General features: G+C 39.9%; 1 protein-coding gene across 7 annotated transcripts in view; it reads right to left on the reverse strand.

The window, feature by feature from the left end:
- Positions 1–24,133, reverse strand: part of KIF1A (kinesin family member 1A) — a 234,155-nt gene that overhangs the window by 67,715 nt on the left and 142,307 nt on the right. For all 7 annotated transcript variants that reach the window (XM_082249386.1, XM_082249385.1, XM_082249384.1 and 4 more), the window contains exons 18-28: positions 23,721–23,827; positions 23,417–23,500; positions 22,138–22,318; positions 20,542–20,614; positions 18,381–18,474; positions 18,096–18,244; positions 17,287–17,465; positions 15,812–15,949; positions 8,040–8,158; positions 6,939–7,024; positions 3,725–3,860 (exon numbers count right to left, since the gene is read on the reverse strand). In XM_082249386.1, the coding sequence (XP_082105512.1) occupies positions 3,725–3,860; positions 6,939–7,024; positions 8,040–8,158; positions 15,812–15,949; positions 17,287–17,465; positions 18,096–18,244; positions 18,381–18,474; positions 20,542–20,614; positions 22,138–22,318; positions 23,417–23,500; positions 23,721–23,827 (1,346 nt within the window). The remainder of the gene's footprint in view (positions 1–3,724; positions 3,861–6,938; positions 7,025–8,039; positions 8,159–15,811; positions 15,950–17,286; positions 17,466–18,095; positions 18,245–18,380; positions 18,475–20,541; positions 20,615–22,137; positions 22,319–23,416; positions 23,501–23,720; positions 23,828–24,133) is intronic.

Here is a 24,133-nt window from a genome sequence, read left to right on the forward strand (position 1 = left end):
CTCTCTGCTCCTCCCAAGACTTTCTGCTCTCGAGCTCCTTTGTCTCCTCTTCCCATGCTCATCTCCAGGACTTCTCCAGAGCCTTTCCCATCCTCTGGAACTCACTATCCCAATCTGTCTGGTTATTTCCCACTCTGTCAACTTTTAGGCGATCCCTGAAAATGCATCTCTTCAGGGAGGCCTATCCTGCCTTCAGCTAACAACCGAATCTTCTACTTCCTGAATCAGTTGATCCCTCACAGTTGCTACCTTTTGTTTCACCAGCCCCTCCCTCTTAGATTGAAAGCTCACAGAAGCAGGGCCCTTCTAACCCTTTTGTATTGTTAATGTTTTGTCTCCATTTATATTGTAAAGCGCTGTGAGGCCCTCTGATTCCTATTGCATTAAAGTGTATTGTATTTGTACTGTCTACCCTCAAGTTGTATAGCACTGCGTAAACTGTTCAGGATATATAAATCCTATATAATATAATATAGTAACAATGACATAAGCAAATTTGCAACTGTCAAGATTTTATTCTACAGGACTTCTGTTTTCATTTAATATATAATTCTTTGGAGAGTTAAATTAATTTTTAGCGTGTTACAGAATAGGCACTGAATAATCTATTACCTAGAAACAATAACAGAAGCCATTTTGCAGGCTAAGCCAACCATTCTAATTCAAAGGCAACCTGTTTAACCCTCCTCTTATGTTAGAATTCCGTTACTATCCATGATGTTAGGGTCAGTTTTGACCCGTGTTTAAAATCAGCCATAAAATACCCTCTGAATAATTATTTATCATCAAATTTGTTTCTTACCTCTTGGTTACCTTGTTAGGCTTCTTTATCCTTGAAAAGATTGGTTTTAATATTTTTGGTGTGACCCCTAGACCTTTCTTTTGATAGCATACCTTTCATTGTCAAATTGAAAAAATGGTAAAATAAAGTCAGCAACTCTGAAATGAATTTGTCCTATGTTTCTTCACTTTATTTAGAGAAGCAGACAAGCAGGAAAAGAGATAGGCCCCTCCCTAACTACAGCTCACAGGGTTGAGAGGGGATTGGCTGTCACTTTTACTAAGCAGAGAGAGTGTTTATGATTTCAGTTTTGGCACTTATTAGTGTCCTAAAATCCTATATTATAACTGGGTCAGAATTGACCCTAACACCATGAACGTCTTAATTTTCACCACAGTATTTTATAATTTAGTGAAAAGGATTATTTTTCTATTACATTGTTTAAATAGAGGTTCCTGACAAAATAAAAAAATCTTGATGCAATAAACAAATTTATGTGATACTTATAGACATTCAAAACCTGAAAACGGGTCAGTTTTGACCCTAACACAAGAGGAGGGTTAAGTAGAAATATGAGAGCTGCAATTGTTGATTGTTTTTTAAAGTTGCATGCTCTGAGACTGTGAACATGTATTACTGTTTCACTTTTTAGTGAGCCTATGTGTACATTTTGCCTCTTGATGTCTATACTTGTTCCAGACCATTGACATATCAGAAAGAGGTCACACATTTAGGCACTCCAGTCTGCCAGCAGGTCCATAAACAGGAATTTCTAGCTTAGGTAAATGGTGAGGGGAGGGTCGACATTAGTATACTAAAAGGTTTTCTATGTTGTCCCATTCATCAAGTCTCTTGCCAGTGGCGACCAGCAGCATCAATGATATTCCAAAGATATAAGATCGTCACTTAATCTGGCAAAAATGGCCAGGACATGAGACTGTTGTCTCACATATACAGGAAATTCAGTTAGGTTTATGCAAGAAACTTATCATATCAAGCCACAGGGTTACTTGTGATTGGTTATTTACCCCATCGTTAAGCTAAAAATACTGTCTAAGGATGACTCTTGGAGCTGAGAGTCAGAAGTGAGAGATCTGCTGAGGTGCAATAGTTCTGCCCAGTTAACTGCATGCTGATAACACACACTATGAATGGTCTAAGGCAGGGGTCTTCAAACTATGGCCCTCCAGTTGTTCAGGAACTACAATTCCCATCATGCATAGTCATGTGTGTGAATGTCAGAGTTTTACAATGCCTCATGGGATGTGTAGTTCCGCAACAGCTGGAGGGCCGTAGTTTGAGGATCCCTGGTCTAAGGTTATCAGTAGTGTACACCAAGGTTCAGTGTTGGGACCCTTACTTTTAATATAGTTATAAATAAAGCGTATGAAATTAAAAGTACCATTTCAGTCTTTGCAGATGACACCAAGCTATGCAGTGGAATAACATCTTTACAGAATGTCACCAACTTTCAAGCCGACCTCAATGCACCATTTAATTGGGCAACTACAGTATGGGGCAAATGAGGTTGAATGTTTATAAATGTAAAGTTATGCACTTGAGGGCTGAGAATATGCATGCATCATTCATACTAGGTGGAGTACAACTTGGGGAATCAATGGCGGAGAAGGATCTGGGTGTTCTGCTAGATCATAAGCTTAATAATAGCATGCAATGCCAAGCAGCGGTTTCCAAAGCGAGCAAAGTCCCTTCTTGTATTAAGAGAGGTATGTACAGCAGCGAAAGAGCTATAATTTTACCCCTGTACAAATCATTAGTAAGACCTCATCTGGAATAGGCAGAGGAATTTTGGGCACCAGTTCACAAAAAGGATATTGAGGAACTGGAGAAAGTGCAGAAAACAGAAACAGAACTGATAAGAGTCAAGGAGGACCTCAGCTATGGGGAAAGATTAGCTCAACTGAATTTATTCTCTCTTGAGAAGAGGAGATTAAGGGGGGATATGATCAACATGTATAAATACATACTGTAAGTGGTCCATATATCGTGAACTTGGTGTTGAGTTATTTACTTTAAGGTCATCACAGAGGACAAGGGGACACTTTTTACATCTGGAGGAAAAAAGGCGTTAATCTCCAAATATGGAACGGCTTCTTCACAGTAAGAGCTGTAAAAATGTGGAATAGACTCCCTCAAGTGCTGGTTCAGCTCAGTAGATTGCTTTAAAAAAGCCCTGGATTATTTCCTTAATGTACATAATATAACTGGATACTAACATTTATAGGTAGAGTTGATCCAGGGAATCATGAAGGATTTTTTCCCCCTGTTGGAGCAAATTGGATCATGCTTTGCTGGAGTTCTTTTTTCCTTCCCTTGGATCAACTATGGGTATGGTGTGGTGTATATAGGAATAAACATTTTATTGTTTTGTTTTCCCCTTTTTATTGGTTGAACTAGATGGACTTGTGTCTTTTTTTAACCAGACTATGTAACTATTATATTCCAGCTTCTACATAGGTGTTAAAGTATGAAACACATAGATCTCTAGCAGTTTACGTTCCTTCTACATACAAGGAACTTTCATGTGATTTGGTTATGCACACTCAGGAAACAGCATGTTATCAGCATGGGTCAGGCACTTAGCAGAGCAGCAACACATCCTCAGTTAGAGTAAAGTAAGCTAAATATGCGGGGGAAAAAAGTCCAAACTAGGTAAGCCTTTACATTTATGAAAATTTAAGACTGAACTGTCAGATCCATGCACAAACCCAGTTGTGACAGGTACTCTTTAAGTAGTAATGGAATGATAATGATAACACCTCTTGCAATTTTAAAACAAGTTGGCAGCAGCAGCTCCCATGCTTCAATTCCGACAGGTTCCCTTTATTTTCAGCTGTTTTCTGACTACTGCAGAAAGCATTAGTGGCAATTAATCTTTAATATGTTTGTAAAGTACTGACAAAACACACACATTTCACTTACGTGCACAAGTGTTATTGTTGACCTCATCAGCACTTGGGCCACTGTCTGGGTTCTGGCCCTGTCCCCCTTCCACTATTCGGAGTTCTTCCTGCGATGTACCAGAGCGTGTCATTCCTACACAGGTCTCAGCCTGGAACTGAATCACAGAAATATAAAGAAAGGGAACATCTAATGTAATAAACTCCAGGCTATTTGTCAGATGCTACATAAATTAAATGAAAGTAAAATACAATTTGCCACTATATAGAATAATACAGTAAACTACAGTACAAAAAACTACAATTTATTTCTAAAAAGATGAATCATAAAATGGAATTCAGCTTTTACTATATTTCTCAACTGATTATTTCACAAATATCCATTAGGATGCCTTGACTATGACTATTAAAGTGAATTAAGGGTATGTTAGACCATGGCTTGACAAATTTGCTAAGAATCTAGGAGCCAGCAAAAAAAAGTTAGGAGCCAGTTTTCGAATTCTGCTGCCCACCGACCAGAACTACATGTCTGGGGCATCAGGCAATAAGAATATCTCACGCCTGGTGCTAAGTGATAAAAAAAATGAAAATGGAAAAGAAAAAAAAACAGTTTGCACTGATGAGATGGGCAATGATGAGGTGGCACTGGCAGGCAACACTGATGAGGCTGAGCTGATAAGCTGCACTGATGAGCACTGATATGCAATGCTGATGAGGCTGCACTGATAGGCTGCGCTGATGGGCACTGATAGGCTGCGCTGATGGGCACTGATGAGGCTGCACTGATGTTCACTGAAAGGCGGCACTGATGATCACTGATAAGATGGCACTGATGGGCACTGACAGGCGGCACTGATGGGCATTGATTAACCGCTTGCCAACCGCGGCACTACTATTTACGTCGGCAGTCAGCCCCTCACAGGCAAAGCGACGTAGGGCTACGTCGCTAGCCTGTGAGGGTCTAGGGAGCGAGCGCGCACCGCCGGAGGCACGTTCCCGCGCGGTCACGTCCCCCCCCCCCCGCGCGTGTCACTCGCGATCGTCCGTTAGAGTGGGAGAAAGGCAGGCGGCTAATGTAAACAAGCCGCCTGTCATTCTCCCCTGTGTATGAACAGTGATCATACGGTTCTACTATGTAGGACCGTTGATCACTGTTCCTACACCTCAAGCCACAGCCAATCACAGTTAGAATCATGCCCCTAGGGACACACATAACCCCTCCCTCTCAAAAAAAGTTAACCCCTTCACTGCCTGTGTCATTTTACAGTAACAGTGCATATGTATAGCACTGATTACTGCAGTAATGTCACTGGTAACCCCAAAAGTGTCAAAAATGTCAGTCAAGGGCCCGATCTGTCCGCCGCAATGTCGCAGTCCCGCAAAAAAAATCGCAGATTGCCGCCATTGTGCGTTAAAAAAAAAACAACAAAAATGACAAAAATCTTTCCCTTTGTTAGTAAACGCAATAACTTTTGCGCAAATCAATCAAAATATGATTTTTCCAATTTTTTTTACCAAACATATGGTAAAAACAAATTGGCGCAAAATGTTAAAAAATTTTGATTTTTACTTTTTTTTGGGGGGGGGGGGGGGATTTCATATAAAAAAATGTGAAAAATATTGTTATTTTTGCAAAATTGACGCTATTTTTTTGTTTATAGCGCAAAAAGTAAAAATCGCACAGGTGATCAAATACCACCAAAAGGAAGCTCTGTTGGTGGGAAAAAAAGGACGTCAAATTAGTTTAGGTACAGCGTCGCACGACCGCGCAATTGTCCGTTAAATTCACGCAGTGCCGAATCGCAAAATAGGCCCTGGTCAGGAAGGGGGTAAAATCTTCCGGGGCTTAAGTGGTTAAGCTGCACTGGTTAGGCGACACTGATTAGGCGGCACTGATAAGCTGCCCTGACAGGTGGCACTAATGAGCACTGACAGGTGGCACTGATAAGCACTGATGAGGTGGCACTGATAGACGGCACTCCCCGTCCACTTAGTGGCAGTAAGGAAAGGGCGACTGATCAAGCCCAGCTGTCAACCTGGGAAGATGATGTCGGAGGTGGACAGGCAGTGAGAGCAAGCCGCGCTCATCACAGCACTGTCCACCAGAGGGCTCTGGTTTTCACGTAGGAGCGTGTATCCTGCTCCAGCAGGCCGCAAAGCCGCAGCCTCGATTATCGGCCAGCCTGACGCTAGTCCGCACACCCACAGGTGGGCCACATGGGAGGAACCCGCCCCCGGCTGCAGTGTAACCCAGGCGCCAGGATGTGATTTCCAGACGCCATTGCTGGGTTTTGTTGAGCCCTGTGTTAGGCCAATTACTAATTAGAATGCTGTCAGTCTGCTGCCAGCACAAAAAAATTTCCCAGACTAAAGTTTTTTTTTTTTTTTTAACATTGGTTACAATAAACCTTACAACCTGAGAGGAATGTTTTACATTTTGTGAAAGGCAAAATAATTTTGTTTGCTGATTTTAACCAATTAAAAGATTGTTCACCTACAAATGTCCTGATGCTGGCATTTAAATTGAAATTCCTAGTTCCTACAATTTGTTTGGGCCCTCAATTGTTCTATACCTTTTCTTGCCATGCCCAAATTGAGAGGTGGGGTTGCGTTCCCAGACCCTCTGAAATATTACCAGGCTATTTTGCATGGTGGCAAGATGTAAGGATTTTGAGCACAAGCCATGGATATCCCTGAATCAATCCTGTTCTGACATACCCTTGTGTTGCCCACCCTGGATCTGGCAGATTTTGATCCCCGATCTTAAGAACGACCTCACCATAGGCCCGAATCTCAGGGCTCTCATGCTGAGCCGTGGGATAGCTAGCCTCATCTTAGACATCTCCTGTCTGTACCCAGTTTTATGTAACCTGGAGCTCCCACCTGGCCTTTCTAAATAGGCATTTCTACCAGCTCTTGAAGGCTGCAATCTATAGACTTGGGGATTTCCTCAGTTACCCTGATCCAAAGTCCACTTTGGCTCTTCAACAGATGTTTGATCCCCCTCTGGAAATGTGACATCTTCAACAATCGTCATCATTTTTTCCTCTGTTCTCAAGAGAGGGATATCCCATCATCCAGAGTTACTAACATGTCACCAAAATATGAAAGGGATAATCTAACTGGTTGCTATACCCAAGGAAGCACACAGTCTTGAGGTTATTTATGTCTAGAATGGATATATACTGACAGTATACATTATATCTATAAATGAAGGATAAGATATGTTTTCTCACCTTTTGGAAATGTTGGTCATCAAAAGAGATTTTAGCTGTTCCAGACTGTCTGACTCCTGAGCCATAATCGGGAGCTTCCTCATCAGCTACAACAAAGAAATAACGTTGGGTCATTTCCATATACACAGTCTAATAATGTATATTGATTGTATACAATATTTTAAACATTTAACAAAAATATGTTGTAAAAAAAATGTGACACAGGCTATCTTTTCCCACTAGAGGAATCTTCAACAATATAAGAAACGTATGCCCAGAGAAAATATGTTTTTCCCAGCCTAAAATGTAATGTTGCTAGCATCAATTTGCATAAATAATGGCTGGATTATAAAATACCCTTCTTTTACGAACTGAGGGAAACAGAGGTTACTTATTCATGATTTTATCATCATTAGGATATAATAAGCATTCAAGACCCCAAAAATGTTTACCAGCCCAATCCATGTAGATGATTATTGCTGATGTTCCTTCACAGTTTGTGCATTTTTGAAACAGAACAGAATAATGTAAACTTACATTTCATACATGGTAGGGCTATACACTTACAGTACAGCTGTCATAGTAGCCCGAGTCTTCTAGTGGTATATTCCAGGTGTATTGACGCACGGTGGGCAGACTGTCTTTCAGTGTCTCTGACCTCAGCCTTGGCATGTTTTATGCACCTATGACTTTATTCTTGTTAGTTTGATACTAAGGCTAGCTAGTAGACTGAGGTAGGAGGGGGATTTATTGCAGGTCACTGTTTCTTATCTCTAAATGTAGCTCAAAACAAAAAAAAGGCTAAGGACTCCGCAGGCACCTCCACTGTACCCAGTATGTACCCTTTAGTGTACCTATCCAAGGTATAAAATATGTGTGCCCCATCAAATCAATTTGAAATCTACTGTCAAAATGTCTCATGTTCATAGTAATCAGACTCTGACACAGCACAACAATTAAAATGTATGTATTGCACATATGGAAGAAGTCAACAGATGCATGTTTGGATATGTACTAATAGGATTATTTAGCAATAGCAGTAGCTGTATGCAACCGTTTGTATTAAAGCAATAAATTAAATGTAGACATACATAAAGGTATAAATAATGGAAAACATCTCACCAGAAATGGCCTGAACAGCAACTCGAAGGAATCCTTTCACTTCCCCTTTCTCACTGACAATGGCGACTCGATGGACCAGGGGCACAGAATACAGCAAGTTACTCAGGTAGACAAAGGCCCTGCAGAGGGGGGAGATAGGTTACAGGGGGAAGGATAGGGACAGAAAAAGAAGATAGAAGGCAGTGGAGGGAAGATTAATGAGAACAGGTGGGAGTGGTATAGTAAATTGATAGGAGAAATGAAGAATGTATTGGAAGGTGAGAACACAAAAAAATGAAAAACAGATTTGTGAAGAAAAAGGATAGGGGAGATGAAAGAAGGTGAAGAAAAACAAGAGAGAATAGGTCAGGACACACGCAGCAATACTTTAGTTGGAGGGGCACAGCTCACACCACAACAAGAGCTGCCAAGCCAAAGAAAACATATGTGGGTGGTCAGCCACGAGCAGCCGAGGAGTGAGTGGGTCAGCCACAGCAGGGGGACAAGGGATAATGGGATGGAGAAACAAACGGGGTGAAGAACAAGGGAAGGAACTGTGAAGGTGAGGGAGGGTTGGAGGCAGTGAGGAGGGCCAGCTGGTAGACCCTGGTGTTCTGTGTGAAGGAAAAGGCCAGCAGCAGAGCAATAAAAGGTGCATGGGTGTGCCGGCCAAAACCTGAAACAAATCAAATGAAAATAGAACAAAGCAAAAAGAAACAGAGAAACAGAGAAGGAGCCAGCTCTTTCCTCATACCGGTGGAAAAAAAGAATCCTCACAAAGCTACTAATCCATTGTTTTTGGTAGATTAATGTGTAAAGTTAAATATTCTGAAGATAGCAACCCTGACAGTGTACTTCCCACTAAGAAGAAAATAATAAACCTGATATATAATTTTGACACCTTAACAAAACAGGCAGTTACAGGCTTTTACTATGCATGTATTTAGGAATTTCACAGAATGAATAAACATGCTATGCAGTGCAATCCCTATATATGTGTATCTCCTATTCAACTCTCAATTTGCTGCAGCTATAAATTGTAAAGAACAAAGAACATATGTGTGCTGGCTGACATTAAATGTAGATGGATAAACATGTATAATATGAGTAAACTCATCTAAAACTTTACATGTTTCTTTACTTATTACAAGGACAGTCAAGTAAGCAAACAACAATTTAAAATGAAGGTGTCCTAATTAAGGTACACCTTGTGTATAGCTATAAGAGATCATTCTTTCATAGTGAGGAGAGTAATAAATTATTAATGTTCTAAATCTGACTATGCTGTTTAAAATGAATATTATCATGCTCAAAAACCTTCAAACTTCTCCCAAGCTTGGTATATCTGGTGGACTCCAATGGTAAAATATATACCTGCCCATTTTTTGCAGCCTGTAAAATGAGGTCCCACTGCCTTGCAGAAGAAGGAGCCAGGCTTCTGGTGTATTGGGACTGTACAGTAGAAAGGGGGACTGTAAAAGTTTTGCCATTGGCATACCCATAAAATATAATCAGCCACTAGACGGATCCTCTGTAACTGTAATACTAGTTTAAGAAATGGGTAAACTGGGGCGCTGCCGTGGTTGGGTGAATGCCACAGAAATTGAAATGGAATAAAATAAAATAAAGTGTATTGTATGTTTATCATGCTGCTCCCACCAATTCAAGTGCTCATAAACTTGAAATATATGAAATATATATGGTATATATAAGAAATGGTGCGCTATTGAGTGTACATAGATATTAAAAACCATAATAAATAATCATATAATCATAAATGCTAAATTACAATAAACCATGCATAGGTGCCAAATTTGCATCTAATATCCAAAAATCAAAAAATAGTAAGGAAAGTGAAATCATACAGATAGATGACAGTCTAAAATGCAGTTTGTGTATCTTTAACACATGCAATGCTTCTTCATTCAAACAAATTGTGCTAGATGTGCCCAATCCTTCCACCTGCTAAACACCTCTGTGTGCAATGTGCGCTCACCTGCAGCACAAAGGAATTGTGCAGTATAAAGTGATATATCAGTCCACCTGGGGGACTCCTCAGACTTCTCTATAATCCTCCTTTGATATGAGAGGAGCAGTTCCACGATTTATGAAAATGAAAGAGGTAGTTTCATAGTGTAGTCATTTTATAAAAGATTTATTAACAAAAAAATGAATCCAGAACACTCACATTTGTGTAGTAAAAATAAGCGCATAGAATCCAATCTGTGATGCCCTGTTAAATGTATACCGCAGGATAGCCCAGCTCACCGGCTCCCTGGCTCGGATCGCAGTACAACATCCGCGTCTGATGTCACTGATTCCCCCTACACATTGCGTCACTAGACAAGTGACTTCCTCAGGGTGGGAGCTCCGTAACAAATGTCGGAACTAAATACTATCTTAAAGTTTGTTTCTCGTGGCCAGGCAGTACACAATCTGTCAATATAGAGCAGCTAGTGCTTTACATGTCCTGATTCGCACTGAACAGTGGATAAAGACGTTACTACAGCAACAAGAAACAAACTTTCAGATAGTATTTAGTTTCGGCATTTGTGACGGCACTTCCAACCTGAGGAAGTCACTTGTCTGGTGACGCAACACTTAGGAGGAGCCAGTGACGTCAGACGTGGCTGTTGTACTGTGATCTGAGCCGGGGAGCCGGTGAGCTGGGTTTATCCGTGGTATACATTTAACAGGGCATCACAGACTGAATTCTATGCGCTTATTTATACTACACAAATGTGAGTGTTCTGGTTTAATTTTTATGTTAATAAATCTTTTATAAAATGACTACGCTGTGAAACTACCTCTTTCATTTACATAAATGGTGGAGCTGCTCCACTTATATCAAAGGAGGATTATAGAGAAGTCTGAGGAGTCCCCCAGGTGGACTGATATATCTCTTTATACTGCACAATTCCTTTGTGCTGCAGGTGAGCGCACATTGCACACAGAGGTGTTCAGCAGGTGGAAGGATTGGGCACATCTTGCACATTTTTTTTAAAATGAAGAAGCATTGCATGTGTTGAAGATACACCAACTGCATTTTAGACTGTCACCTATCTTTATGATTTCACTTTCCTTACTATTTTGTGATATGTGGATTTTAGATGCACATTTGACTCCTATGCATATTTTATTGTAATTTTGCATTCATAATTATATGCATATAAATATATTGCCTATATACATGTAAAACTAGTTTACTAATCAAGAAGCATTATACCTGGCCCTTGTAATATTACAAAATTAAATCTGACTGCCAGACAAAGGCAAATCTGTGCAAATCACCATTATCTTCAGGCAGTTTTATGATCAGCCACTGTATATCTCTCTGTGAAGCTCCTGAGTATTTTCCATATTACTAGGGCACTAGGAAAGAGCCAGAGACCTATTGCCTATGCCTACATGACCTAATAATACAACTTTAAGGTTTTAAAAGTATTTTTTCAGTATAGATGTTCTGCATTGTAGATCAGCGTGTAACTATATAAAATCTATGGGGCACACCAGCAGTGCACTTAGGTGTAACACCCTGAAAGAGCTAGTTGCTTCCCAGCATGCTCTGGGCAGACCTGACGAACCTTCCCACTACACTGAACAGAGGGGAGCGGTCGTGAAACGGGTCGGATCTGACAGCACAGCAGGGATGCTCCTGGGATCCATCTTCCTCTTCCTCCTCATACTCCAAACCCTCCTCCTCTTCAAGCTGGGAGGCCGGCTCTGGGCCCTCGGAGCCAGGGCTTGAGAGGGTGGGGGAGGGGGTTATTTCGGCCATGCTGTCGCTCATGCATGTGGTGAATAAGGGAGAGCTGAGATCAGAAAGGGGGGATGGGGAAGGTTAGTACAAGACAGAACTGGTTAATCCGCACTGTTGGCTGGAAAACCCAGAGGATCTTAGAAAATGGACTAAAGAAAATATTCTGGTGGTGACATTACAGGAATGGCGGGGTGGGGGGTACACAGGAGATTATAGAATTATGAGTGAGAAACTACAAACCAATGGACAGAAAAGGTGGTGAAGTAGGGAAGCATGGGTAACAAGGTTAAGGGCCAGAACAATGTTTTTCCTTGATCAATACTGTATTTTTTCAATTTTTTAATAGAGAATAAAACATTAGTGGGGTAACCATGGTAACTATAGACAGACATATCTGTCATTCAAAAACAATTAATCGATCATATGTTCATATAATGGCACCGTGAACATGCCAACATTTTGTTAGTACAGAAGTACCCTATACATTAAACATTTTGAGCTTTTCTTTCTACAACAAATAAAAAAAAAAAAGTAGAACAATAACCAAATACACCTGACCGGTTGCAAAAAAAAAAACCATACGTAATGTTACACATTGATGAAGTATACTGTAAACCGTTAGCAGCATTATTTTTCATTCAGAGCCCATTCAGACTAGCGCGACACAACTTTGGGGGGCGACCTGTGAAGTCGCGTGCACCGCTGTGCACCGCGACTTCAGCGCGACTTGCAGAGACTTCACATAATGGAAGTCTATGCAAGTTGCTCCAAGGTTGCCCCAAAGTAGTACAGGACCCTTTTTCTAAGTCGGAGTGACTTGTGTCGCTCCTATTAGAACGGGTCCTGTGCTAATCAATGGACCGCGACATACTGTGACTTGTCAGGCTGAATAGTCGCCTGACAAGTCGCGCTAATGTGAATGGGCTCTTACCTGTGCTTGCAGTGTTACATGAAATAACGATTTGTAAGGAGCGACCATTTAATGGCATTCCTACTACTGTAACTACCATTTCCATCAAAAAGGACCACTTCACACTGTTGCATTGCAGTTTACTATACATTATCCTAAACACAACATCATGAAGAACATGCACCCACAATAGGGGAGAGAAACGCACTGCTGCACATACAGTGCATCCGCAAAATATTCACAGCGCTTCACTTTTTGTTATGTTACAGCCTTATTCCAAAATGGATTAAATTCACTATATTCCTCAAAATTCTACAAAAAAATACCCTACAATGACAACGTGAAAGAAGTTTGTTTAAAATCTTTGCAAATTTATTAAAAATAAAAAACGAAAAAAAATCACATGTACATTAGTATTCACAGCCTTTGCCATGACACTCAAAATTAATCTCAGGTGCATCCTGTTTCAGCTGATCATCCTTGAGATGTTTCTACAACTTGTTTGGAGTCCACCTGTGGTAAATTCAGTTGATTGGACATATATTGGAAAGGCACACGCCTGTCTATAAAAGGTCCCACAGTTAACAGTGCATGTTAGAGCACAAACCAAGCCATGAAGTCCAAGGAATTGTCTGTAGACCTCTGAGACAGGATTGTATCCAGGCACAGATCTGGGGAAGAGTACAGAAAACTGTCTGCAGCATTGAAGGTCCCAATGAGCACAGTTGCCTCCATCATTCGTAAATTGAAGAAGTTTGGAAGCACCAGGACTTTTCCTAGAGCAGGCCGCCTGGCCAAACTGAGCGATTGGGGGAGAAGGACTTTAGTCAGGGAGGTAACCAAAAACCCGATGATCACTCTGACCGAGCTCCAGTGTTTCTCTGTGGAGAGAGGAGAACCTTCCAGAAGAATGACCATCTCTGCATCCCTCCTCTAGTCAGGCCTGTTTGGTAGAGTGGCCAGACAAAAGAAACTCCTCAGGTAAAGGCACATGACAGCCTGCCTGGAGTTTGCCAAAAGGCACCTGAAGGACTCTCAGACCACGAGAAACAATATTCTCTGGTCTGATGAAACAAATATTGAACTCTTTGGCCTGAATGGCAAATATCATGTCTGGAGGAAACCAGGCACCCGCTCATCACCTGGCCAATACCATCCCTACAGGGAAGCATGGTAGTGACAGCATCATGCTGTGGGGATGTTTTTCAGCAGCAGGAACTGGTAGACTAGTCAGGATCAAAGAAAAGACGAATGCAGCAATGTACAGAGACAACTTTGATGAGAACCTGCTCCAGAGCGCTTTGGACCTCACACTAGGGTGAAGGTTCATCCTCCAACAGGATAACGGCCCTAAACACACAGCAATGATAACAAAGGAGTGGCTATGGGACAACTCTGTGAATGTCCTTGAGTGGCCCAGCCAGAGCCCAGACGTGAACCCAATTAATCATCTCTGGAGAGATCTGAAAATGGCTGTGCAACGACGCTCCCCATCCAACATGATGGAGCTTGAGAGGTCCTGCAAAGAAGAATGGGAGAAACTGCCCAAAAATAGGTACACCAAGCTTGTAGCATCATACTCAAAAAGACTGGAGGCTGTAATTGGTGCCAAAGGTGGTTCAACAAAGTATTGGGCAAAGGCTGTGAATACTTATATACATGGTATTTTTTTTTAATTTTTTATTTTTAATAAGTTTGCAAAGATTTTAAACAAACTTCTTTCATGCTGTCATTATGGGGTATTATTTGTAGAATTCTGAGGAAAATAATAAATGTAATCCATGGAATAAGGTTGTAACATAACAAAAAGGTGGAAAAAGTGAAGCTCTGTGAATACTTTGCGGATGCACTGCATGGTGCCTTGTGATGAGCCCCCTTAATAAAAAAAAAAAAAGTAAAATCCATATTTCTTTGTTAACGTGCACCCCCAGCCTTTTAACCATGAATGGGCAGCCCTAATTGAGCACACATGGTAATGCATTGCATTAACTCGGGGACATTAATTCAAAGTATAGTGTGAAGGGGGTCTTATTGGGTTTAAAATCTGCCTTTATTGTTTATGTATCGTGATGTTTTCAAAGGGTGAGTTTGCTACTGTGTACATAATGTAAATGTTGGCTGCCATGACCCTGTCCTGAAAATGTTAGTTGCTTCAAAGGATTTTGAGTCATGTACTCAAAACAAGTACAGTATGCGGATCAGTTCTGATTTCTCTGGCTGAATAATTCTTTGAGGTTATTGGGATTGATTTACTAAAGGCAAAAGTTGTTTACAAAGGAATTTTCCCTAGAGCTTAGTGAATGAGGTGAATCTCTGCTGACTTTCATCATCCAATCCTGTGCAAGTAAAATGCTGCTTCTTTTAAATGTTTCTTGTATATGATTGGGTATTCTTTGCAAAGTGAAATTTTACCAAATTCACTGAGCTCTGGGACAATTTTTTTTGCAAAAAGAAAAGTGAACAGCCTATTTGCCTTTAGTAAATCAACCCCATTGATTTAGAAAAATATAGAAGTTTTGGTGTCTTTGTGTGACAAGATGTCAGAAATGACAACATTCATACTTCTGCCAGTATATGATTTCTGTATTTTCAGTTAAGGCGGCCATTGGTAAAGGTGTTTTGGCATGCTCATACCGGGTACATGCCAACAGCCAAACACTCATTTGTATTTTTCTATTTTCATCTCCTTTCTATGGTTACATTAACTGCAGGGGGCAACCACTGCTTCACACAAATGCCTAGGTTTTGATATTATGTTTGGAAGAGATTTATTGCTATGTTCTCTTGTGTACAATTTTTCAGTAGCTGTTGCCAAGGAAACAATTTTGCGCAGTTTTTAAGCCTTTTTAAAGATCTTGGAAACTCTCCAAAAGTGTTTATCTCTTATAATACAAACCACAGGAAATTAATATAGACAAATAAAAAAAAAAGAATACTAGTAATAATGTCAGCAATAGCTAAAGCTCCTAGTAAAGTTGGGACTGACTGGACAGGAAAGAATAATACATAAGATCATCTAGTGAAAATTGGATACTACATTTGGAACATTATGTATGTCACACCTAGTCATGACATATTGATGAAACAAGGGGCACACAATAATATAGGGGAGGAAGAGCTTACCTGCCCACCAGACGGAACCATGGGAAGCGATCATAAAATGGATCACCCCCAGTCACCACATTATCACAGTCTTCACTTAAACCTGATGGAAGTTCAGCTGCTCGGTCGTACATTTCCCGCATCATGTCCAGACGCTGCCTGTGGAAGTTTTTATTCAGGAGCAATAAATAATTGTTTTTTACAGCAAAGCAACATTTTTTATAAACTTAGAGTAATGTTGGCCATATACATTTCAAATTTTGGCCAGTTCCTGATGAACTGGTCAAAATTTGCTCTGTAGGTACCTGTCACCACCCTCCCCCCCCAACATTTTAGCCAACAGTGGCTGCATTCAGCTATGTCAGAATACAATTTGTCCACCTGTGTTGAATAGCATGGATAGGAAAGTCTGTTAGGCCTCTTTCACACGGCCGCTCCGGTGTTCTGCTCCGCTGCGGGACTTTTTTTTTTTTTTTTTCACGGAGCGGATGACATTTGTGTCATCCGCTCCGTATGTCCGCATATCATCCCATCCGTTTGCGGATGATATACGGACATAATGTAAGTCTATGGGCATTGCGGATGTCAGCAGATGACACCGCTGACATCCGATTTTCCTTCCTTTCCGTTTTTTGAACAGAGGAAAAATAGGGTTCTGTTCCGTTCCAAAAAACGTAACAGAACTGAAAGGAAGAAAATCGGATGTCTGCGGATGGTATTCCGCTGACATCCGCAATGCCATTGACTTACATTAGACTTTTTTCTTTCAGCCTGCAGGTTGAATGAAAAAATTCCAAAAATGTATGGCCAGCTTAAGTCATCTTATCATAATATGATGATAGCTTCCTTCTCCAAGCTGTCACACAAAGTATGCCATCTGAATATCAACAGTCAAGTCTAAAGAATAAAAAGGCAAACTACTCAAGTTGAAAACATTGATCCACCAATTTTGTGGTGGACCTGCGGGTGGCAGTGAATATCATCACACCCAATCCGTCAGGTATTTAATGGTTATCTACTATAAATTTAAAAAAATGGTCTAACGAAAAAAAAAAAAAGACTCATCTATTGCCAGCTTAAGGGGTCACAATCACAATTTACCCAACATAAACTTTAAACACCAGCTGCATCCCCAACTTCATTTGATTAGGATATAGGGGTAAAAAAAATACTGTTAGATTCACATCTGTCAAAAAGGGTAACAGAAGCAGAATAGGTATACTGCTAGAAGAGAATATTTTTCAAAGTTTACTCATCTCTATCTGTAGAATGTCAGGTTTTATTATCATCAGAGACAATATTTAGAGGTTGTATACAGTTTTTACCCATTTTTATGTGAGTAATACATTGGTTTCCCCAGTTTCCACCCACACGCCCAAAGCTGCTGCTACTGGTGCTTAAATAAGGACTATAGCATGATGTTGGCTATATTTTCAATGACTGTTGCTTTTAAGTGTAGATGACACTATATATGATCAAAAGGGCTCCAAAAATACCTGAGTTTTTCTAAGGTCCAATAGTGAGTAGCACCATTCTTCTGGTCCTGGACCTCTACAGCCACAATGGTCCTAGGGAAGGGACGTTTCTCACGTTCAGAGTGAGCATCAGGGGGCAACAAATCAGGCGGTAGAGGTGAATACAGAGTATCTGTCAGCAGTACAAACTGGAACTGAACCTGCAAACAGTTACATCCATTAAAAAACATGCAGGTCACATAGGGGGAGATTTACTAAAACTGGAGTATGCAAAATCTGGTGCAGTTCTGCAAAGAAACCAATTAGCTTCCAACTTAAAATGGTTGTAAAGGCTAAAGGTTTTTTCACCTTCATGAATTCTATGCATGCAGGTAAAAATCCTTCAGTATGCAGCTCCCCCCCTCCAGCCCCCTACTACTTACCTGAGCCCTATCTCCATCCAACGATGTGCATGAGAGCAGCTGCTGTCCCGGCTCTCTGCGTGCTCATGGGCTCAGAGACCAGAAACCGATCAGTCAAAATTTTTGTACACTCTAAATATTAGATAGATGCTCTGATAATGTGTGGGAATGCATTTTTTATGAAGTGTAAACAACTTTGACAAGTAGGGGAAGTGAAGATATATTATAAAAGATAATATGTAGGTTCATACTATTTAATAGTAGCATAATAAATAAACCAAAATAATGAAAATAACAGAGTTATGGATGTGACTTGGACGCTGCCCATATGGCTGAAAGCAACAAAAAGCCTGAAAACAAATATAATCAATCAGTAATTTCTTTACAGTCATATTACCAAATTTAAATTATGTTACTAAAAAAGGTTACCTTCTTCTTCAGCTCGACGCTGATTGCATTGGCCTCTTTGAGAAATATGGCATTGCCCCATAGCTGGTCACGTAATGAAGTGAACTGGTACCATTTCCACTTGCGAAAAGCCCATAGTGCTAGATCATACTCCTGCTCTGTCCATTGAACTGAAATATTATAGGGTTTTAACAATTAGCTGGGTACTTTATTATAGACAGTTGTATAAAGTAAACAAAATATCAATGTGATCTAATACAATCCTCCTGTGATCAAATGCACACCTTCTAAAATGGTGTTTCTTACCTTCATCCTCTGGTTCCTCCTCTTCATCGTTGGTCTCAGTGTAATATCTTGAATCCATCTGTCTTTGTAGAGCTTCCAACCGACTTTCATAATCCTGCGAAGTGTTAGAAGTGTTTTATTGTAACAATTCTATTCAAAAGGTGAAATTGGATTGCTTGCCATGAGTTGTGGCAATTTTTATTGATGCACCCCAGAATTCTATCTTGAGATAAAATATCAGTCACATTGTTGTCAATAAGCTGTGAGAAGAGGCAGTAAAAAGCAACCAAACAACCATTGTGCAGCAGAAAACAGACAGTGAGTAAACAATGAGAACATACAGCTTCCTCACTTCAATTATATATTTAAAAAATATGTAATATTTTATATAACCACTTACTGACCGCCCAACGGCTATATACGTCCCTCGTTTGACGCTATATACCGGGGTAACCCCATTATTTTTTTAAACGGCGGGCGGTCCGCTTTTTAGATAAGGGTCATCCCAGCAGCGGATTCGCCGTGGGATCACCCTTAAGGTGCGGCGGAAGAGGTGCCCTCTCCTGCCGCGTCCCGGCCGTTTTCCCTGCTTACCGGACCTGCCGGCTGTGGGGAAAATGATCCGGTCCCGGCACCTCACAGACAGGAAGTCGAGTGAGGGCAAGATGGCCCGGCTCGACTCTATGGTCTTGGAGCACCGGAGCGGCATCAAACGTTGTTGCCTAACAACCGGTTTAAAGGGCTGATTTTTCTTTTAGCAATTTTCTTTTTCTTTTTTTTTTTCTTTTTTAGTGTGGTTGTGGGGTCTGAGGTATTTTTGACCCCAGATCTCACAATAAAGAGGTCCTGTCATGCCTATTTTTATCACAAGGGATGTCTACATTCCTTTTAATAGGAATAAAAATGCTCAACATTTTTATTTTTTTTTTTAAAACTGTGTAAAAATAAAAAATAAATAAATAAAATAAATAGGAGAAAAAAAAAAATCAAAGTGCCCTGTCCCCGTTAGCTCGCACGCAGAAGCGAGCGCATACCCAAGTCTTGCCCACATATGTAAACGGTGTTCAAACCACACATGTGAGCTATCGCCGTGATTGTTAGAGTGAGAGCAATAATATGAGCCCTAGACCTCCTCTGTAACTCTAAGCTGGTAATCTGTAAACATTTTTAAAATGTCGCCTATGGGAATTTTAAGTACCAATGTTTGTCGCCATTTTGCGAGCGTGCGCAATTTTGAAGCATGACATGTTGGGTATCTATTTAGTCGACAAAACATCATCTTTCACATTATGGAAAAAAATTGGGCTAACTTTACTGTTTTCTTATTTTTTAAATAAAAAAAGTGCATTTTTTCCAAAAAAATTGCGTTTGGAAGACCGCTGTGCAAATTCAGTGCGATAAAAAATATTGCAACGATCTCCATTTTATTCTCTAGGGTCTCTGCTAAAAATATATATATATATATATAATGTTTGGGGGTTCTAAGTAGTTTTCTAGCAAAAACAAATGATTTTAGCTTGTAAACACCAAGTGTCAAAAATAGGCCCGGTCTTAAAAAGGATAAGATAAAAAGTCTACACTAAAATAAGGCAATGGAGAAGAAAATATTTAGAGGTGAGAACCTTAGTACTGTGCTCTGAAATGGCAGTTTCCACCTGGTAAACAGGTTTCTCTCAGGCAGGAAACTACACTTGCAGCAACACATGAGGTTTTGCTATTCTTTACCCTTTGTATATGTCATAGCTCCCAACTGTCCCTGATTCTGGGGGACTGTCCCCGATTTAGAACAAAGCCCCTCTGTCCCTCTTTCCTCCTCCTTTGTCCCTCATTTTGGTCTGATCTATAGAGATGTATATAAAATGCACAATTTCTCTTTCAAAAAGTGTTTTACAGTGCTAAACCTTTCATATAATTTCTAAATTGCTGCATTTGTAAACTTCAAAAGACAATATAAAGGAAAAGTAGTAGTAAAAAAGCATTTGCAGGTTTAACCAAACATTTTTTGTGTGTGTAATTCTCCTTTAAGGGGTGCGGCAGGGGGTGTTTCCTATTCCGACATACTTTTGGTAATAGGTGTCTCTCGTTCCCATCTCAAAAAGTTGGGAGGAATGATATTATCCTAAGCATTCAAAAATGACATAATCAGTAAGACAATTGTAGTATAATCCTTATAAGTGCTTACCAGTCTCTGTTGCTCTAGAAGGTAATTTGCTTCTTCACGTTCCTTTCTATACTGATCTTCCAGCTCTTGAAGCCTAATTGGTAAGAGATTAGAAGACTCTTAAATTCCTTCTTAAAGAACTGTACAAAGCATTAGTATGATAATCCACAGAAGGTGAGAGATTTGCCTGTCCTCCTCTGTACTGGATACCGATGGCCCTACAAAATCATTCTTCTCTATCTTAACAGACATCTCAATGAGGCACGCATGCAGTGTAGGCACTGTACAATTTGCTAAGGAAAACAATCTCCAACTGGTTCCAGGGACAAACATAAATTGGAGTATGCTGTACGTCAACTGGAAGTGAGGTGTAAGGAAGGATTGGAGGGGACGTTTTGGTGAGGTCCCAAGTACATGGAGATATCACCCTGATGTTCAGATCTTATCGCTGCAGCGCCCTATCCCCTGCTTGTTTTTAATGTTTTACATGTAAGTGCAATGTATACAGATGTTGAACATACGGCACTAGTGGAGCTTTTCCTTTGTCCCCTATGTATACAAGCTGGTTATATCTGTAACGGCAGAGAAGGAGATCGCTTGGTTGGATCCATTAACCCCGTGTGTGTAAAATGCTTTACTGCCAAACATGAGATTGTAAGGCAAAAAACTTTGGTGAGTTTACAACTTATGGTGAGATGAGATTGGCGCACTAACAGCGTGGTGTGAGGATTTCATCTTGGTTGAAGGATTGCTTCTGTGTACTGCACTCTTTGCATGTATTATATGGACTTTTTTTGCACAGTGGACATTTGATTTATATGTGTATTTCAATATTTCCAAACAGGGTAATTACACTACATATGTCATAATTCATTTATGGCATTAAGATTTTTTTTTATATAATGTTTGTTTATTTGTGGTAAATAAAGGATAGGGTTCCCCTTTGGAGCGGGACTTTAAAGGCAATCACCCATCAAAGAGATTTACTCAAATTGTCATCAAATATAAATGTATTAAACATAATAACAATTGCATAGTAGAAAAAGATAAAAACTAAGACAATGGCGGATTAAATACATGTGGCTATAAGATTACATCACTGATGAGGGCAGGTGAGAGGCGTGAGAGTTCCATACAATGACCTGACGCGTTTATTTGTAGTAGGTAGTGGCAATTTCTTTCATATGTGTATTTGTTTATAAACTTGAGTGCCGCTGTTCACTTATAAGTGTTCTTATACAAATTTGAATTTGATTATTTAAAATGGCAGCCACACATTTATAATAGTTTTTTTAAGTTTACAATGTTTTTCTGTGGCGCAGTGGTGAATGGGTGTCTTTGCATTGATGTTAGATCACATATTCTTCTTTTTTTAGATAAATTGGATTTTATCTTGTTTAGTTGTTTTTTATACAAACTAATTATCACTCAAGAAAGGACACACACTGCCTAAGTCACGTGTATATACTGCAGTGTCCATGGTATATTAAAATGTCTTAGCATTTTGTGACCGCATTCCGCTTGCATGTCATACTGAGTATTTTTTCCCAAACTTTGCAAGTCTCATTCTTTGTAAGCATCAACAGTAGACTTTTGTACCCTCATTGTGATAGATACCTTTGCTCCATTTCCTGCTTCATGTCTATGCCCTGCTTTTCAAGCAGCTCCCTCTGAGCAAAAGCCCAGTCCACGGGTTCCATAGGGGTCTCAGCACAGGGAGTGCGCTCTCTCTCTTGACGTGCTTGTTCAGGGTGGTTAAAGCGAAATACATGACTCTTACCCATTATGATTCGATTACCTGAATTGAGAGATACAATTAAATTAACACAACTATGTTTAATAACTAGGTGAGTTAATTGTAACCATCATGGTCTCATGTAGCACCACTTTTAATTTATTATAAAATGCGTAATTCTGTTTTGTAATAAAAACACCATAATTGTGGATGTACTTGGGGAACAGTTTTTGGGTGTAATATACTTCTGGCCAATCTGATAGCCATTTTATATTTTTTAAGGGTAAAGTCCTGCTTAACAGCAGACACCACAAAACATCACTTCTGAAACTGATATTTGAGCCTACCTTCCCTTACTTCTCCGCTAAACTCGTCACCCCCAAGTAAAATGAAATGGCTTAAGGGGCTATTAGTGGCATGTGCACTAGACAGAAGGATGGAAGTTGGTGGGCATAGAAGGAAAGGCAATGAGGCCCAAGTAACAGTGACCCTAGTTTCACAGATTAACATAGAGGAGTTTTTTTAAGATTATAGCAATAATAGCAGGAATTCTGTGGTGTCTGCTCTTAGGCAGGAATTTTCCTGCTGACTCTTAGTGATCTTAGTTTTAAATAGCTTACAAGTTACCTTAAAAGTGTGTACATAGTGAAACAGCTGTTATAGAAGCAATTTTATTTTTAGACGCTATATTACTAGAACCTTTAAGTATTATTGAAGCAAAAAAAAATAAAACATGAACTGAGGCACACATTGGGGTTGATTTACTAAGGGAAACTAGGCTATTCACTTTTCAAGAGAATTTTCACAATGCTAAAGAATTTTCCTTAGCTTAAATTAATGAAGTTAAGCTTTGCCGACTTCCATCATCCAATCATATGGAAGTAAAAATACATTTTTTTCCCCCTGCACATGGTTGGGCATTTTTTGCAAAGCAAATTTTCACCACAATCACTAAGCTATGGGCAAATTCCCATGCAAAGTGAAAATTCTCTGTCAAAGTGAATAGCCTTTATTTCCTGGTTCTTGGAGATTTGGGAGGCTCCATTGTCTGGTACAGATAACAAAGTGTCTGCTACATTTGTAGACAGCTGATACCTGGAAAATTGCATAATTTATATCTGACATCTTATTTAGATTTAATTAAAACAAGAGTGGCCTTACCAGATCTCAGTATAATTGTTTCTGTCACTTTCTTCCCATTCACATAGGTGTCAGCCCCATCGCATGGCTCCAGGGTCACCACCACTGTGACATGATAGAACATTGGACAGCGATGAGAAAAACATTTTATGGTCATAGTATTATAAGTCTGAGTTGCAGACTATACAATAGATTATTTATTTGGAAATATAGAAAATTTATGTTGCATGCACATTAGAAGAAGATTTTCTAAGAGTTAAAGAGTGGTAAAATGTATGTGTAATATCTGGTACAATATGTTACAGCGTGACAAAGAACATATTACCTGACCCACAGGGCATAGAATGGCTGCGGAAAACACAGTGTTCATCCCGGATGAAATGGCCACTTAGGACAATATCTTGTCTCCTCTCTATATCCTCACGACCAACTCTGTTATAAGAGTAATAACAGAAGTCACAACTAAATCACACCTCGTACATCTAAACCAAACTAATCCTGTTTAGATACTAACAACTAACTGGAGTCCAGTTTTATTAAAAGGATCATTACACTTTTTAGTCCACACAAATTATATAGTGTGCGTGTGTGTCTATATATATAAATGTATACTGTGAATAGCACTACCCCTGTAGAAGCAGCTAGATATTTACCTGGATCTTCCCTAGTTCCAACTTCTGCAGCCAGGCAAACAGTATTTTCTTCCACAGCCTGGTGCACTCTTACCTCTGCTTGTTA

The sequence above is a fragment of the Pelophylax lessonae genome (genome assembly GCF_965119305.1).
Source record: "Pelophylax lessonae genome assembly, chromosome: 3".
NCBI lineage: Eukaryota > Metazoa > Chordata > Amphibia > Anura > Ranidae > Pelophylax > Pelophylax lessonae.